The sequence below is a fragment of the Artemia franciscana genome, chromosome 18 (genome assembly GCF_032884065.1).
Source record: "Artemia franciscana chromosome 18, ASM3288406v1, whole genome shotgun sequence".
NCBI lineage: Eukaryota > Metazoa > Arthropoda > Branchiopoda > Anostraca > Artemiidae > Artemia > Artemia franciscana.
Window position 1 is genome coordinate 36248655 of NC_088880.1, and position 18701 is coordinate 36267355.

At 37.0% G+C, this 18701-nt stretch overlaps 2 protein-coding genes across 2 annotated transcripts in view; both read right to left on the minus strand.

Annotated features, from left to right (window-relative positions):
* Positions 1 to 16789, minus strand: part of LOC136038953 (uncharacterized) — a 72445-nt gene extending 55656 nt beyond the window's left edge. Inside the window, exon 1 of the mRNA XM_065722467.1 lies at positions 16771 to 16789. The gene's annotated coding sequence lies outside the window, so the exon portion shown is untranslated. The remainder of the gene's footprint in view (positions 1 to 16770) is intronic.
* Positions 14111 to 16717, minus strand: LOC136038440 (uncharacterized). Its single transcript, XM_065721514.1, has one exon. The coding sequence runs from the start codon at positions 16715 to 16717 to the stop codon at positions 14111 to 14113; it is 2607 nt and encodes an 868-aa protein (XP_065577586.1).
* Positions 16790 to 18701: the final 1912 nt, after the last annotated feature.

An 18701-nucleotide genomic window follows, 5' to 3' on the forward strand; every position in this document is an offset into this window, starting at 1 on the left:
GTGCAGAAGCAAATGTCATACCAATGAAGACCCTTAACAAGATGCATCCACAACCAAAACTCAGGCCAACATCCGACATACTTACAAGCTATACTGGTGAATCCTTGAAAGTAGCTGGTACCTGCCAGCTAGAGGTTCAGTACAAGAACAGAGAGCTGCAAACACACAAGTTCTATGTGGTTGATACGGACAAGAGACCTATACTTAGTAGGCAGACCAGTGTATCGCTGAACTTAATCAAGTTCATATACAACATAGAACAGACACCAGTAACTAGTACTACAGATGAGATTCTAGTAGAATACAAAGACGTGTTCGAAGGCATTGGTAAAATGCCTGGAAAATGCAAGATACACCTGAAGCCCGGAGCAATACCATCAGTACAACCACCAAGAAAAGTACCCTTGGCAATCCAGGACAAACTGAAAAACGAACTGGAACGACTGGTATCCCTCGGGATAATCGAAAAAGTTACTGAGCCAACAGAGTGGGTAAACTCTATTGTCATAGTGCAGAAGCCCAACGGCGATATCCGGATATGCCTAGATCCTATAGAATTGAACAAATGGATACAGAGACCACATTATCCGATACCAACGTTTGACGACATTGCAAACAAATGTCACGGAGCTCAAAATCTGTTCAAACTAGATGCCAGAAACGGATACTGGTCGATGGTACTTGATGATGCATCATCGGATCTGACAACGTTCAACACCATGTTTGGGAGATTCAAGTGGAGAAGATATCCATTTGGAATAATCTCAGCTCAGGATGAGTACCAGCGCCGGATGGAGGAGGCTTTTGAAGGATTGGGTCTGGGTCTAATAGTGGATGACATAGCAGGCGTAGGAACAAGTAAAGAAGATCACGACATGCAACTGAAAGCAGTCCTCCAAAGAGCAAGGGAAAAAGGAGTCAAGTTTAATCGAGACAAATGCGTATTCAATGCAACAGCCATTCCATATTTTGGCCATCTTCTAACCACAGAGGGTGTCAGGCCAGACCCCAACAAAACAAAAGCAATTGCTGAAATGCCGGAACCAAGAAACAAAGAGGAACTGCAGACGTTATTAGGGATGTTCAACTATCTCTCCAGATACATACCAAACTTATCCAGTCTGAACCAACCTCTACGAGAGCTTGGAAAAGCTAAGGACTTTGTCTGGACGAAGAAACACAGCGATACATGTCAAAGGATTCGCAAATCATTGTGCGAACACCTCTCATATTTCAATACTCACTGCCAGGAAGTCGAGGTAATCGTCGACGCATCACAACATGGGTTGGGAGCCCAGCTACTAGTGGAAAACGAAACAGTAGCATGTGGTTCAAGATCATTGAGTGACACAGAACAAAGATACTCTCAAATTGAGAAAGAACTACTCGGCATCGTGTTTGCATGCAAACATTTTCACCAATATATATTTGGAAGAAAGGTCTCGGTCATAACAGACCACAAACCGTTGGAAAACATTTTGAGAAAACCGATCAGCAGGGCTCCACCCAGATTACAGCGGATAATGCTAGCCATCCAGCCATACGACCTCAGGTTCACATACAGACCTGGACAAGAAATTCCCGTGGCTGATACCCTATCACGTTTACACATGGAAAACACAGACCCAGAAGAAGATCTACAGGCAGAATTGCACGTGCATAACGTTATGACTTTCTAGAGTCTCTGACTTTCTAAAGTGGCTGATGTGGTTTTTTTTGTATATTGATGATATGTATAATAAAAGTGTCCTCTCTCTCTAAAACACATCCCAATCAAAGACCAAATGGTGCAAAGCATCGAAGACAGTACCAAACATGTCCCAAAAATGCAAGTTCTAGCCGACACCATCAAAAAAGGATGGCCAGAGAACAAAAACAGTGCCCAGCTGAAATTCAGGAGTACTGGAATTACAGAAACGAACTGGCAGCATACCAAGGAATCCTCTTAAAGGGTGATCGAATCATAATACCGGGGTGTACGCGCCACGAAATCCTGACCCGTCTTCACACAGCCCACCTAGGCATTGTCGAAACAAAACAACGTGCGCGCTCATGCGTTTTCTGGCCGAACATCACTGCCGACATCACCAAGTATATCTCCGGATGTGAAATATGTCAACGATCCAGCGATTGCCAGCGAAAGGAACCTCTCATGAATTCTGAAATTCCGGAGTACCCATGGGAACATGTGGATACTGATTTACTGTTCTGGGAAGGAAGAAATTACTTGGTAACCACTGACTACTATAGTAGATACATTGAACTTGACAAGCTAGACAGTACAAGCTCGGGAGTCATAATAACCAAGCTGAAAAGCCAATTCGCACGACATGGGATCCCACGAATACTTACCTCTGACAACGGCCCCCAGTTTGCAGCAGACGAATTCAAAAAATTCGCAGAACAGTGGAGAATCACACACCGCACGTCCAGTTCCAGATACCCTCAGAGCAACGGCCTCAGTGAAAAAGCGGTTCAAACCGTAAAAAGGCTTATGTCAAAGGCACTGGCTGACAGATTAGACCCATACCTAGCTTTACTTGAGTATCGGAATACTCCCGTAGACGATTTAGCATCACCAGCGCAACTGTTGATGAGTCGCCAGTTAAGATCAGTTATGCCGTCAGTAGAGCATAACTTCATGTCAAAAATCGTGCCTAAAGAGGAATACAAGGCAGCAAGACAAAAGCAACAAGAAGCTAAGAAGGAGGCTTACGACAGAGGCACACGCATGATCAAACCTTTTGCACCAGGCCAGCAAGTATGGCTCAATAAAACAGGGCAGGCAAATGAAAGATGGATTAAGGCCACAGTAACCGGTATATACGACGAATTAAGCAACCGCTCAGTGACTGTAAAGACAGAAGATGGAGCTGTATATAGACGCAACAGGAAGTTTATACGCGCCAGACCCACAGAAGTTTATACGCGCTACAAACGAGTGCACCTACCTGCAAAACAACGTGATGCCGTTAACGAACATGAAGGTGCCCATGGAACCTGAACCATCGTGCGAATCCCCCCAAATCACGAGCCCATCAAGCGATATCAGTCGGAGGTCTAGCCCACCTGAAAAATCCTTTCAGACACCAAGAGCAAACCGACAACCAAACCCTAAGGAACCACAAAGCACACCTCCTGGTTCCAAAGCCGCAGCTACAGCGCACCCGGTACAACCAAATCTGAAGACGACAAGGTCGGGAAGGGTTATAAAGGAGCCAGCCAGATTAAACCTTTAGTCATGAAACCCCTGTTGGATCACTTGAAGAAGAACAAATACAAAAGAAGGAAGATGTAGAGTTCTCCATTTAAAGTGATCAGACATTGATTTTTCTTACTGATTTTTATATTTATTTTGTAGGTGCTTGGGTCACAATATAAGCTTACTTACTTACGCGATTGATATTTGCCTGGTTGCCGCCTACATGTTTGATGTATAAGAAAAAACTCCACACTAGCTTTTATCTTTCAGGGAAAGCTGACGTGTGAAACTATGTCGAAATATACTATGTAACCAGATTTTTGTTTTATTCAGATTATTAAGATTCTTTTTTTTTTTTTTGCCAACATGTAAATAGTAAGCCAAAATCTGGATTCTTACAGAGAAAAACCAAAAAGATTTGAAATAACCTTTTCTTAACCTTTGATCTTTAAAAACAAACATAAATTAATTTTAGAAACTTCTTTCACAAAAGAAGCTTTTTTAAAGAAAAGTAAAAAACTATATTACACCAAACATAAGCAGAAATAAGGTCAAATAGTCTTTCAACCTAAATCTATCATAAATGACCATTAATAAATAAATGAAACCCAAAGCAAACAGAAATTACAAAAAATAATTAAGTCAAACTTAAAACAAGCAGAGACAAAGAGCAATAGGGTGGGCGTCCCAGTGCCCTTTAAAGATCATAACATAATTTGGACTACTGAATAGCCAAGCAGCTTTGCTGCATTTTATACCAAAAAAAAATTAAAGAATAAAAATTTCAAAACATTAAACTAGACATAAACTAATGGGATTGGGGAAAGGATTTAATGTAAAATGAGCAAAATTTACCTTTTGAAAGAATAGCAATTAAAAGATCTTCACTGCCTAAAACCATAATAAACCACTATAAAGTCTATTGTTCCAGCAGACATTCTAAGTCTCATAAATAAAATGTTCACAGGTTTGGCAAAGATTGTGGTTAATAAAAACATAACCACTGTTTTATTTTGGATCTACTCAATTAATACATTTTGGTGGATACTTTGGATACCATTTCATAGAGAAATCTGGCAATGTTATCAGGGATATTTCTAGCAAAAAGCTGAAAAAATCAACTCTAAGGATATTTCAGGTAAAGGCACTTAACTAGATGAATTTCAATACAAGTCATACCTACATAAACAAATCTAAGCATCTTGACTAATATTGTGACATTGCCTGCAAGCAAAAAGGAAACAAGCAGCAGATCTCTTTAAGGATATATGAGAATACCCCTGTCCTCTGCAACAAAATGTAAATAAATAAATAACTTATTCCTCAGGCCTCTCAATACAAAATTTCCATATAACTGACACCTTATTAAAAGAAAAATGTTATGGCAGGGCAAAGAGCAGATCGACTGCAGCACAACTGCCATTTAAAGTCGTCCTATGTTGAAAGTCTTGAGATATGGTATGTTTATGTTTAGGCTATTGGAGAAGGCTTCCAGTGATTTCATCTTTTTAACTGGGAATGGCAGTTTGTTCCAGATTCTGATGACCCAGGGTATGTTGAGATGATGGTAAGAATTGACTGTCTTCCTTGGAAAGCTACTCACAGTCAACTTTAGAAAACCATATATCAGCTTGAAAGGGACATGAGCAAGCAACACCTACCCTATGAACTCTCTTGTAGCATTTGATCATGTATTTATATAATTTTTACATGCAATGGCAGTGTTAGGCATATACAATCTTTGGGGCAACACGGGGTCACATGCCACCAAGGGCCCAATGTCTCAGTGTAGACAAAGCCAAAAAATACAAGGCCAATGAATACTATTCCAGTACTGTGCTGCCTGGAATCACCTCACAGAATGATCCCTAATGCTGGAGTGAGAAAAAAAATACTCTGAAGCCCTATTTGAGACTGCACAAACATCATACAGATTGTTCTATGCAAATTCTTTATATGGCAGTGGAATTCATTAGCTATGTGAGCATAAACAATGAAACTCATGTACGAAACCAGTCCCTGACTAGCTAATATAGACAAGAAATAGTCCAAAGATCACATAGCAAAAACTTATGGGTTGAAACAAGTCCCAAGAGCTCAGAGGCAAGTTATGCCCAAGAGACAAATAAGGTTTTTATACAAGGGGTGGTCATATAAGCTATGGTGGGGGTCTTAATTAGAAATGGAGAGTCCTAGTTCCCTCTTTAAGAGTCTAAAGCGATCAGAGGGCAAATACCACCACCCCACACCCTCTTTTTCCCAAATGTGCCCAATCAAATTTTTTAGTTAGTCGTTTTGTTCACAATAGACCAAAGATCATAAAACAAAAAAATACATGGTAGACCAAATCCCACAGAGCCCAGGGTCAATTGTTTTAGACTATGCTCCAGGGCCTAGAAGGTTTTTATGGTAGGGATGGTCATATAAATTTCAGAAAGGGCTCATTTAATTAGAAACTGAAATTTCTGGTTCCACTTTTAAGGGTCAAAAGAGATTGGAGGGCAAGTAGCCCCCCCTCCCCCTCACACTTTGTTTTCACTATATGTATCCAATCAAAATTTTGAGGTAGCCTATTTTGTTCAAAATAGTCCAGGTATCATACAACAATGCCTCTGGGGCTGACACAGCCCCCCCCCCCAGGGCCCAGGGGCAAGGATTATAAAAAAGGGGTTGTATAAAATTTAGAGGAGGCTCACTTGATTGGAAACTGAAGGTTCTAGTTCCCCATTTTAAGAGTCAAAAGTTGTTGGAGGGCAACAGGCCCCGTGCCCTATTTTCCTCAAATATATCCAATCAAAATATTGATATAGCTGTTTTGTTAGAAATAGTCCAAAGATTACATAACAATGTTTCCAGGATTGACACAGCTCTCAAGAAAATGAGGGCAAGAGTTGTAAGTTATGCACCAGGGGCATATAAGGTTTTTATGGAAAAGGTTGCTGTATAAACTTCAGAGGATGCTTATTTGATTGGAAACTCGGATTTCTCTTTTCAGGAGTCAATAGTGATTGAAGGGAAATTATCTCCCCCCCCCCCATGCCTTCTATTCCCCAAATATTTCTGACAGAACTTTTGAGATAGCCAATTTGTTCAACACAGTCCAAAGATCATATAACATTGCCTTTGGGGTTGACACAACCACCCAGAGCCTGAGGGCAAAGGTTGTGAGTTATTCACAGGAGCACATAAGGTTTTTATAGAAAAGGTGGCTGTTTAAACTTTGTAGGAGGCTCATTTGATTAGAAACTGAAATTTCTTGTGTCAAGAGTAAAAAATAATTGGATGGCAACTAACTTCTCCCCTCCCCCTCACGCCCTCTTTTCTCCAAAAGCATACAATCAAACTTTTGAGATAGCCATTTGTTTAAAATAGTCCAAATAATATTGCTCTTGGGGTTGACAAAACCCCATGGAGCCTAGCAACAAGGGTTGTAAGTTACACCTCAGGGGCTAATTAGGTTTTTTATGGATGGAGTGGTTGTTTAAACTTTGGAAAGGGTATATTTGATTGATCATTAAATATTTTAGTTCCCTTTTCAACAGTCAAAAGTGACTTAGGAGCAACTAGCTCACACCCATCCCCTCTTTTCCCCAAATGCATCCAATTGAACTTTTGAGAGAGCTATTTTGCACAAAATAACAACTCTGTGGAGCCTTGGGGCAACGGTTGCAAGTTATGCTTAAGGGGTATAAGAGGTTTTATAGAAGGGGTGGTTGTAATATTTGGAGGAGGCTTATTCAATGGGAAATCGAAAGTTATACTTCCTTTTCCGAGTCAAAATTGATTGGAGGGTAAATAGACCCCCACACACACACACACACCAAACCCTCTTTTCCCAAATTGCATCCAATCCAATTTTAACACAGCCATCCTGTTCAAAATAATCCAAAGATCATATAACAATGCCTCCTCCAACCCCCTAAGCTAACACAACCCCCTAGAATCCAGGGGCAAGGGTTGAACTAAAATTGACTGATAATCAACTGTGACATCTGATTGTCAACTGTGTTGACAATCAACAATCAACTGTGTTGACAAGTTTCAGGAGAGTGGTTATCACTCAAAATGACTAAGTAAACTGACAAAGGATCAATTCCTCCCAAAGCTTAGGTTGAAAAATTTTTGGACAGTGGCAATCAGTCCAAGTGACTAAATCATCTGTATACAAAGCCTTGAAATTTAAGGCATGTGTGCCTCAAATCTTATTTAAGGCATACTTGCCCCAAAAAATGTCAATAATCACCATATCATAAATTAGATTGCACATAACCCCTACCTGAGGACAACCCAGTGACATCATCAAATTGCACTGTCCTTTGCCAATTCCAAAAATTTTCAAATAATTTAAATTGATGACCTCCATAAGGATTTCATTGGGATCAAGAGTAAGTAAAGGATACGGTATTAGACTTTACAGTCCGTACTGGCGGTGCTGATCTCCGTTTCTTGGTCCTTCAGCCAGGAAGTGCAATGGGGGGCTGGGGTAGGAAGTCAATAGGATCAAGAGTAGTATAAGCCTTATTCATATAAAAAAAATTGCCGAAACAACTTTCTTTCTTGTAAAAGATTTCTTGATATAATATTCAAGTTTTTGCTGGATGTAAGCACTTCTAAATATCATCCAAGGGAATGGTTAACTGAGAGTTTAATGCAACTAACTCAAATGACTTTCCAAAATAGCAAAAACCTCAGCCCATAATTTTACCTTACATTAAATTCCATTATGTGGGCAGAGAAGGATGGCTTAGCATCAGCATGCAAAAAGGTTTTAGGCCTAAAATACAGAATGTAGGTATGGTAAAATACAGAGTGATACAACCTATATATTTAATCATGATCAGCAACTAAAAATATGCTTTTCTTTGTAAAGCTGTTCTAATGTCTAAATGGACTAACGACTAAAGCTATTCTATGTCTATATAAATTCTGTCATGTGGGCACAGAAGGATGGGTTAACATCAAATAGGTCTAAAGATGGTAAAATTCTAGTTGATTGACTTTTGGCTATCTTGGAAAGGGGTTAGGTTAGTAAAATGAAACTTTCAGGGATGAGTCTAAAGGCTAAAGTATGTCCCGGGAAGGTATTTTGAAGCAACTATCTTCACTCCTTCTCCCTCTAGAGCTGACCTTTGATGACCTTTAAAAATATGTGTGTTATAAAAGTGAAACCTTGCAAAATAGACCTTCTGCTTGAATGAAGTACAACAAAATTGTTTTCAGCTTCACAACTTTGCTCAATTCCAATTATAAGTTTTTAAAGATATAATAATAATAATAATAATTTTATTTGTGACCCACTTGAAACATCAGAGTATAAAACAAACACACAGAAAAAAAAACAACTTCTGATAACACATTAAGTTACAGTAGAAAACATTTTAGAAGACCATGAAAAGGGTTAATAGTAAAATGTATTGAGTCACATAGTTTCTGGTGTAGCACTCTAAGTTTATTTAATAAATCTGGAGCCCCAAAATTTATTACCACATTAAAATTAGAGCCTTTAAATCTTTTCTTTTTAAAACAGGATAAAATCCAGAAAGATATAAAACCAAGTGATCATAAAAGCAAGAATAAATTTGTGAAAGGGCTTTGTGGTTGTATTTCCCCCTATTCGCAACAATTTTAGAATAACCCACTTGAAGTTTAACCTTAGCATGAGAAACAATTTTATTACAAAGAAAGACTAAATTGTTAGTATGGGTAATCCCCAACTACCTTAAAGAAGTCACGCACGGAATGCTAAATTCAGAACAATTAAGTCTAGAAGATTAGTTAGGAGAAGGACCAAAATGAAGAAATTCACATTTATCAGGGTTAAGGGTTAGACCTACATTCGAGAAAGCAGTAGAGACAGAACGAACAGAAGCCGAAAGCCCAGATTTAATTCTACTAATGAGAAGAATATTGTCTGCATAAGCAATACAAATTTTGAAAATTGATGGAGATAAAACTCCACCTTCTCTCACACCTTCTCTCACACCTTGTCTTACAGAGATCTTTAACATAGAAGGATTAAAAGGAGAAGATTTAATATGAAGGAAAGAATAACCATGCCAAAATTTTAATAAAGAAACAATAGAAACATTCACTCCACATTTAAGCAAAGAAAACAGGGCTTGGGAGTGAACTACAGAATCAAAAGCCTTAGATAGATCTAAAGAACGAAAATAAAGATCATAGCCCTTCCTGGAAGCATCAGAAAGCAGAGTAGAAAGAACTTTATGGGCATGCTGACATCCCAGACCATGCTGAAAACCAAACTGGTTAACTCCAAAATTTATATTATCTGTTATAGAAGGGAGAGGCAAATACTCAAGGACTTTGCTTAAGGTACAAGAAACAGTGATAGGACAATAAGATGAACATGAAGATGGATCTTTCCCCCTTTTTAAAATAGAAGTAACTGTGCCACACAAGAAACTGTCCAGTACAACAGAACAACACAAACACATTTGAAAAAGTAGTTGTAAATGCAATATTAAAGGGGGCAATCAGGTTTTAAATGATTCACTGATATTCCATTGGTGTCAACTGACTTAGACTTAAGCCTTTTAATAGCCAGGTAAATTGAATCAGCGGATATTGGTAATATATCCTGCTGAAATAGAGCAGATGGTAGCATACGTTTCAAAACAGCTGAAAAACATGAATGGACTGCATGATTAATCTGGGAAAAAATAGCAGTATAATGCAATTTAGAAATATAATTGCCAGGACCATCACTACTAATTCTACTAGAATTTAAAACATTCTTCCAGTCACTTGGATATCATGGAAAATAAGACCCTGAAATCAGACTGCACTAAGGTATTTCTTATAAGCAGATTTAGTGCAATTTTTAATACTGAAAACAATATTAGAAGCAGGCCTTCTGCATTCTGACCATATATGCAACCATAACTTTGCATGATTCTTAATCGACTTCAACTCTGAATCATTATTCTACACAGGTTGACAAGTCCCTAACCTAACTCATTCACAAGGGACAGCACAAGACTCAGCGTTTTTCAAACACAAAATAATTTGAGAATAGTACAGGTTAATATTGGCAACCACATTTTTCACAGGCACCCATGTCTGGAGCAAACGAAACAGAATACAAATAGAACTAAGTAGTGTAGCAAGCATCACACTGTAAAGGGCAATATTTCCACAATTCCAATTATACTTGTCAAAACACCATGAGGGCTTAGGAATAGAGGAATATACAGGAACATCAGACAGGGAAAACATAAATGACATCAGCATATGATCAATATCTTGTTCATCCATAAGGACATGCACTTCAGAAATACTGAGACTTGGCAAACAGATTACATGGTCAATATTTGATACACTTCCTGAATGATGAATGTAAGCATAGGACTGATCCTTTGCCATAATTTATAATCAGGAACTAAATCTAACAAGCAGTCAGTTCTACCCAAGTTATCTAAAATATTGCAGTTCAAGTCACCAACAATCAGATATGTAAGTTCAGAATCAGCAAATTGCTTCACAGCTGAGCATAACAAGGAGCAAGCTTTAGCAAACCAAGTCATAGAATCAATTCCACATGCATTATGTGGCAAATAAGCGTTAATTATAACAATATTGCCTAACTGGATGGCAAGAAAACGATTGTTCAAGCATAAGCAAGTGGGATTTAGACCACTTAAACTCTACTTCACAAAACATGCAAGCCCTCCAGAGGGCCTGCCAAAATAAAAAAATATTACATTTCCTAAATTTTGAAAAAAAACATTGATATGGCTCAGAATTCTACTCAAATAACAGAAAATGTATTTTCAGAACTGAAGGTAGAGAAAAGGCAACTGGTAACTGAAAAATAAGGTAAAATTTTGTTTTGTCAAAATTTCAATAGGTATAGAAATTTTGACCTGTTGTATAGGCGAAATTTAGGGCCCTCTAGAGGGAGAAGGAGTGGAGGTGAGTACATTAAAATACCTTCCCAGGACATACTTTAGCCTGTAGACCCATCCATGAAAGTTTCATTTCCTAACCTAACCCCTTTCCAAGATAGCCAAAAGTCAATCAACTAGAATTTTACCCTAAAAACTAAAGTATGTCCTGGAAAGGCATTTTAAGGTACCTGCTTTTACTCCTTCTCTCTTTAGAGGGTATCAACCATTAATGACCATTATAAATATCTATGTTATAAAGGTGATACTTTATAAAATAGATCTTCCCTATAAATAAAGCACAAGGAAACTGATTTTCAGCTTCACAGCTTTGTTCAATACCAAATTATGAGTTTTCAAAGATCTGTGAATACATTTCCTGAATTAGGGAAAAAACCATTAATATGACTTAAAATTCTATTCAAAATTAAATAACTGATTTTGAAGAATAATAAAAATAACTGAAAATTAAGATAAAATGTTGTTTCATCAAAATTTCAATAGGTAGGCTATTGACTTCAAGTAGGCAAATTTCTAAGACTTTGAAATCAGAAGAGGGTTAATGGAAGCTTGGCAATACCTTCTCTAATTATTTTGTTTGCCCTGGATTCATTACTGAAAGCTTTGTTTTCCTATCCTAATCCCTTTCTGAGATAGTCAAAAGTCACTAAACTAGGATTTTACTGAATAGTGTATTTAATTTTCAAACCCAGAGAAGAGAATTTTCAAACCTAGACAAAAGAGCCTGAGCATTTTTAGAAACCAAATAGGCTAATAATGGCATCAACACATTTCAAACAACATTCAAGGGCTATTCCTCCTGGATTTCTCCCTACCAGCTTTCCAGCAGCAGCAGTAGACATCAGGGATCAAAATAAAAAACCTCAAAACTACCAGTCAGAAAAACAAATTTTCAAAACTTAAATTACTTTATCAATCACTTTGGATGGGCTTATTAATAAAAATTTAGAAAGAAAATAGTTTTTATCTTGCATTTAAGGTATTAAATGTCAATTTGTTTGTGCACCATGCACAACCTAGGCTATCTGCTAGTAAATTCTATTTTAGTGACTTCTTGCTATCTTGGATTAGGTTAGAAAAATGAAACTTTCAGGCATGGGTCTACAGGCTAAAGTATATCCCAGGAAGGTATTTTGAAGTACTTACCTCTCCTGCTAGAGGGTCCTGACAGGTAATAATGTTCTTATTACCTGAACAATTGTTTAGGGTCATGAAACTATTGTTAATAGATGCATTTTGACTTTTTGAACATCTTTTCTCTCTTGCAAAACTACCAAAAACTCACCATTATGGAGTTATTCCAGCCCAAATATTCTGTATTTACACATAAAGAATTGCAGTCATTTCCATTTTTGTTGATTGGATATTTGAAATCACAAATCTGTAATAATTTCAAAACAAATTTGGGCTATATATTTGCACATCAGGGGGGTGGTGGTAAAGCATAGCATATATTAAATATGTAAACTAGCCATTACTGTATTTAATATATGCTATGCTTTACTCCTCCCCCTAATGTGCAAATATATAATAACACCATAATGGTGAGTTTGCAGTAGTTTTACAAAAGAGAAAAGATGTTCAAAAAGTCAATATGTATCTATTAACAATAGTTTCATGACCCTAAACAATTGTTCAGGTAATAGGAACATTGACCCAGAATTCTACTCAAATAACAGAAATTGCATTTTCAGGACTAAAGGCAGAGAAAAAGCACTGGTAACTGAAAATTAAGGTAAAATGTTGTTTTGTGAAAATTTCAATAGGTATAGACTAGACCTGTCATGTAGGTGAATTTCAGGGCCCTCTAGAGGGAGAAGGAGTAGAGGTGGGTACTTTAAAATATCTTCCCAGCATCATAAGTATTTCCTTCAAGACAACTTCCTTTCTGCTGTTTCCAATAAAAGAGATCTTGGGGTTATTGTAGATCACCAATTAAAGTTTAGCAGCCATGCTAAGTCTGTTTCATCTTTTGCAAATAAAACCCTTGGTATCATAAAAAGAACCATCTCCAGCTGACACCCTAGAGTTCTTATGAAGTTATATAAGGCGCTTGTACATCCATGCCTGGAGGTTGAAATGTCATTGGCAGCCCCTTTCTTCAAAAAAGATAAGAAGTTGCTTGAGGATGTCCAGTGTTGTGCCACTAAGATGGTTAGCAACATGAATAAATTTCCATACAAAGAAAGACTATGTTGTTTGAAGCTGCCAATGCTGACATACCAATGGAAAAGGGGTGACATTATTTTAACCAAGGAAATCCTCTCTAAAAATACCCTTCCCGGTCTCTTTGCACAGCCCTTGCATTCTGGTACTAGAGGACATTCTTTGAAGCTCTCCATGAAGCATTTCATGAGTAGACATATAAGCCAAAAGAATCATCAATATGTGGAACCAGCTCTCTGAAGAAACAGTTTCTGCTACTTCAACTGATATATTCAAGTCTCACCTTGATAGAGAATGGCTCTGCCAGGAGTTCCTTTCCAATTGGGAAGCTGCAGTCCTCCACAAGAGTCTAATCTAACAGCCACAATCTACACCAAGCAAATTATTTTTTCTCATGGAGCATCATAAGGGTGGATAATCCTTATATCGCTCCAAGCTGCGATTTAACGTAAATTAGGCTACTTTAGCCTGTAAACCCATCCCCAAAGTTTTATTTTCCTAGCCTAACCCCTTTCCAAGATAGCAAGAAGTCACTAAACTAGAATTTTACCCTATCTGCCTACATGTAGAATAATCATTTATAAGTTAATATAATTACATATTTATATATTATAATTTATAAATTGTTTATAAATTATAAATTGAATAGTTGTTGTTGTTGTTGTTGTAGAGAAAATACGCTCGGCTTTCGCCCTCTGCGTCACCAAACAATAATTAAACTTAAAATCATAGAAACGAAAAGAACATACAAATCAAATCATCTTCTCTTCTCACCACACTCTTGTGACTGAAAAAAAAAAGAAAAAAAGAAATGAAATTACAACCAGTTGAAAATCTTTGTTGAAGACACAAAAACTCCCAATGCCTCCAATATTTTTAACTCCTTATCTTTACTAACACGAGTGAAACCTAAAACGAGAGGAGTGGACGTCTTCAGGCCCAATGATTCAATTTTTCTGATCAGAATATTTCTCTCAGTTGTGAAACGAGGGCATTCTGAGAGAATGTGATCTATTGTTTCATCAATATTTACACACCTATAAAAAGGGCATGACTTGCTATCTGTAAGATGATATAGTGCTTGACGAGATCTGGTCATTGCATGACCAGTTCTCAGACAGAAAATAGAGTTTGCAATTTTCCTATTTGGGTGGATAAGGTGATGTGGGATATAATGCCCCTCAAAAGACAAAACATAAATATTTGTTGTTGCAATACATGTATTATTAATTCTAAGAGAACTTGCAGCAGAGGTTATTAACTTTGAAGTTTCATTTACAGTGAGAGCAACCTTCCAAGTAATTGGGTGGTGGATAGCCTGTTTTGCAATACTGTCAGCAATTTCATTTCCCTTAATCCTTATGTGAGAAGGAACCCAGACCATTTTCAGTTGAAGACCATCAGAAGACATTATTTTCTGAATTTTTCCCTGTAGATGAACAATAATTGGAATAACTTTTCCTTGCCTCTTTTTTAGATCAGAAAGAACACTTTTAGAGTCAGAAAAGATAACAAATGTGCCTGATAACACTGTATCCAAAGCTTTTTGGAGAGCAAGACATTCTGCATGGAAAATGGAGATTCCATCTGAAACTCTAATCCCAACTGATGAACCATTCCACTCAGAAAAAATGCCTATGGATGCCTTCCCATCATTTGAGACAGATCCATCAGTAAATATCTTTTTCCAATTATAAAATTCAACCATTTTAGCTAGTGTAAGTTGATGAAGGATTAGACTATTCATTTTATTCTTAGGACAATCCATGACAGGGATTTTTATATCTATAACATTATCAATGCTATTAGGAGTGTTGGGAGATATCTGGGTCTGACAAGAAAAGATTAGGTTTTCAGGAACACCTATGCCATTGAGCAAGGAGACCAACTTGATAATGGCTGGACTACTATATGTCTTCCGATTTTCATAGAGAAATGAATGATTTATGAGACACTCCTTGAGAACATGGAGGTTTTGGTTAGTATTTACTTTCATAAAGTAATTAGAAGAAAGTTTCAAGAATCTTTCTTCTAAAGAAGGTATATTAACCTCATTGAACAGAGCTGCAATAGGAGTACTTTTTAGTGCACCTGTGATTAATCTCAGGCCATGGTGAACTATTGATTCAATTTTAGAAATTAACTTTTTGGAAGCTGAGTAATAGACAGGGAGACAATATTCAATCTTTCCATATATTATAGATGTGAATAGTTTTTGAAGACTATCTTGGCTAGCTCCCCACTTTTGCCCAGCAACAGCACGCATAAAATTCAGTCGTTTTTCAAGTGCATCACAAAGATGAGAGATATGATCATTCCAATTTAACTTACTATCCAGCCAGATACCAAGAAATTTCACATTCCTGGCAAAATGAATTTGTTGTTTATATAGAGTCAGATTAATTGAGAGACAATCTTGCCTAAGGTCAATTTTCCTAGAAAAAACCATGCCAGTGGTCTTTGGGATAGAAAAAACCAGATTTTTTGTATTAAGCCATATTGACAGTTTATCAATTGCTCCCTGGAGCTTGGGTTGACAAGCTTCAGGAGAGGAGCCTTCAGTCCAAAGGGCTAAGTCATCTGCATATAAGACAAACTTTATTGAGGGCATATCAGCCAAAATAATATCATTAATCAGTATGTTAAAAAGAAGAGGACTCAAAACTCCTCCTTGAGGAACACCTAATGAGACTGTACTAGCAGAGGAGCATATGGATCCAACTCTGGTTTTAATAGTCCTATTAAAAAGCATTGCCCTGCACCACTTCCAGAAATTATTTCCAATATTAAATTTATGAGCCTGTCTTAGGATTGCAAAGGGGTCCAATGTATCATAAGCTTTCTTAATATCAAAGAAGACTGCAGAAACAACTCTCTTTCTTATAAAAGCTTTCTTAATGTCATGATCAAATTGAATTAGGTTATCAAGGGTTGATCTACCTTTCCAAAAACCTGCTTGTTCAGCGATAAGAGAATTATCAATAAGGGGTTCAAATCTCAGCTTAATCATTTTCTCATAGAGTTTAGCAATGCATGAGGTTAAGGCAATTGGGCGGTATGAAGCTGGGTCTGAACGATCCCCTTTACCTTTATATATTGGGACTAGAATAGAAGACTTCCAAGCAGATGGGACAGTGCCACTGTCCCAACATCTGTTAAACAAGTAAAGAAGAGGGACCAAGAAAGTCGGTGGAAGAGCTCTAAGCATCTTATTGTGGACCAAATCTTCACCCATTGCTGAGTCATTTAGAGACTGTATTGTAGAAGTTAGCACATCCATATCAAAATCTTTGTCAAGATTAGTGACAGACCCTGGGGGAAACTGAGCTTCCATAAACATAGAGTTATTATATGTGTTACTATTTGAAGATTGACCTGCAAAATAACTATTCAAAGACTCTGCCACTTCATATGGCTTGTACATAATTGAACCATTAAATAATTGAACCATTAAATAGAATAGCCTACATTATTTACTTTTTTGATTCTTCTTCTTCTTGAAGATGAATCTTTAGAGCATGGAATAGCATTTTTCCACCGTCCAGGCAAAATTCCCTGCTAATCCCCAACAGTTACATTTCCGCCGTCCAAACAAAAGCTGCTAGTTTACAATGGTTGAGAATTTCTCTATCAAATCATTGTCAATTGTCAACCAGAGAGTTCCTGCCATTGATTTTCTTAATACTTAGCTGTACAAAATTCAAAACTGTCTCATGCCGCAGAGGAAGATGAGTAATTTTTAAGCTCATTATAGGGTGCGTTTCTTTACTTGTCCAATGGGATTTTTACTAATCGAGGTTTAACCCCTAAAAGATAGCAACAAATACTTGTCTGGCCACGTGTTACTGAAAACGGCAAGATTAATTGCGAATAATAACAACATTGGTCACGTGTAATTATTATTTTAATGCTATGTGAAGTTTTGACAAGGAAGAGGCTAGGACTTTGGGCCTGTTTCAAATTTTACAGGCAAATACAGCTTCAGCAATTATTTCAGAGCTGGGTAGCCTAATACAATTTGTGTGGCCAGAAGTTTAATTGTAAGATTTCAAATTGTGGTTGTCATTTGCCTTTTTAAGTCATTCCATTCAAGATGCTTTGGATATTTTTTATTGTGATAAATTGTCTTAATGCTCTGAAAAGGGAAAATTATTTCAATTGCATAGGATAGGAAAATTTTGGTAGGCTAATTAATTCAAAGTCCTAAATTAGCCAGGGAAGTGCTTTTTTTTTCACTAAAAAATCACCACGTTCTTTGAACTCCAATTATATAGCCCTGTTTTTGGCCCCCTTGATCCAGTTCCTGATTGTCATTTACACTAAATTTCACTTTTTCTGTTACCTATTTATGTTTGCACCAGTTTTACCATTGGGTAAAACTGGTACAAACAGTATTACTGGCTTTCATATAATTTGAATATACCACTTGATGCCTTTTGTAATGCTGTTTACAAATATAATAATTGCTTCTACCGCAAGTTCATATTTAAGCACTTTTTGACCTCTTAAAAATGACCTATATATGGGGTCATTACAAATCTGTAATAGTTTAGAAACAAATTTGGGCTATATATTTGCACATCAGGGGGTGGGGGTAAAGTGTAGCATATATTTAATATGTAAACTAACCATTGCTTGAATTTTTGTGTGTGTGCTGTTGCACTGGTGATTTCTCTTTTCATTAAAATTTGATGTGCACAAACACATTAAAAAAAAAACAGCAATGGTTAGTCTACGTATATAATATATGCTATGCTTTACCCCCACCCCCCTGATGTGCAAATATATAGCCCAAATTTGTTTCTAAACTATTACAGATTTGTAATGACTCCATTAATAGGTCATTTTTAAGAGGTCAAGAGGTGAAAAAGTGCTTAAATCTGAATTTGCAGTAGAAGAAATTATTATATTTGTAAAGAGCATATAAGAAGGCATCAAGGGGTATATTCACTTTATATGAAAGCCAGTAATACTGTTTGCACCAGTTTTACCCTTGTTTCTTGTTAATATTAGTAAGGGGTCATAGTTAAGCACTAGAGAAGTCATTGTTAAATAACATGTGCTTATGTATATATAGCTTTTTGCTACTTATTCTTCTTTGGTTATATAATGCTTGATGTGGTATAAGCCAAGAGAAGGACCTGTAGACCTATAGAAGAAAACCTGTTAAAAAAAGATGATTCTTTGTAATTTACATAATAATTATAGCTTTCTACATGCAGCCCTGCACTACTTTAGCCCCAACCCTGCTAATATGGAAATCTATAGCTGAAATTACATATTTTCTATTGATTCTGCCAATCTATCCCTCAACCCTTGTACCTGTTAATTGAGGCAACTGTGGCAAAACAAGAACTGGAAAAACAAGTAACAGGTGGCAGAAAACATTGGAAATATATAATTTGGGC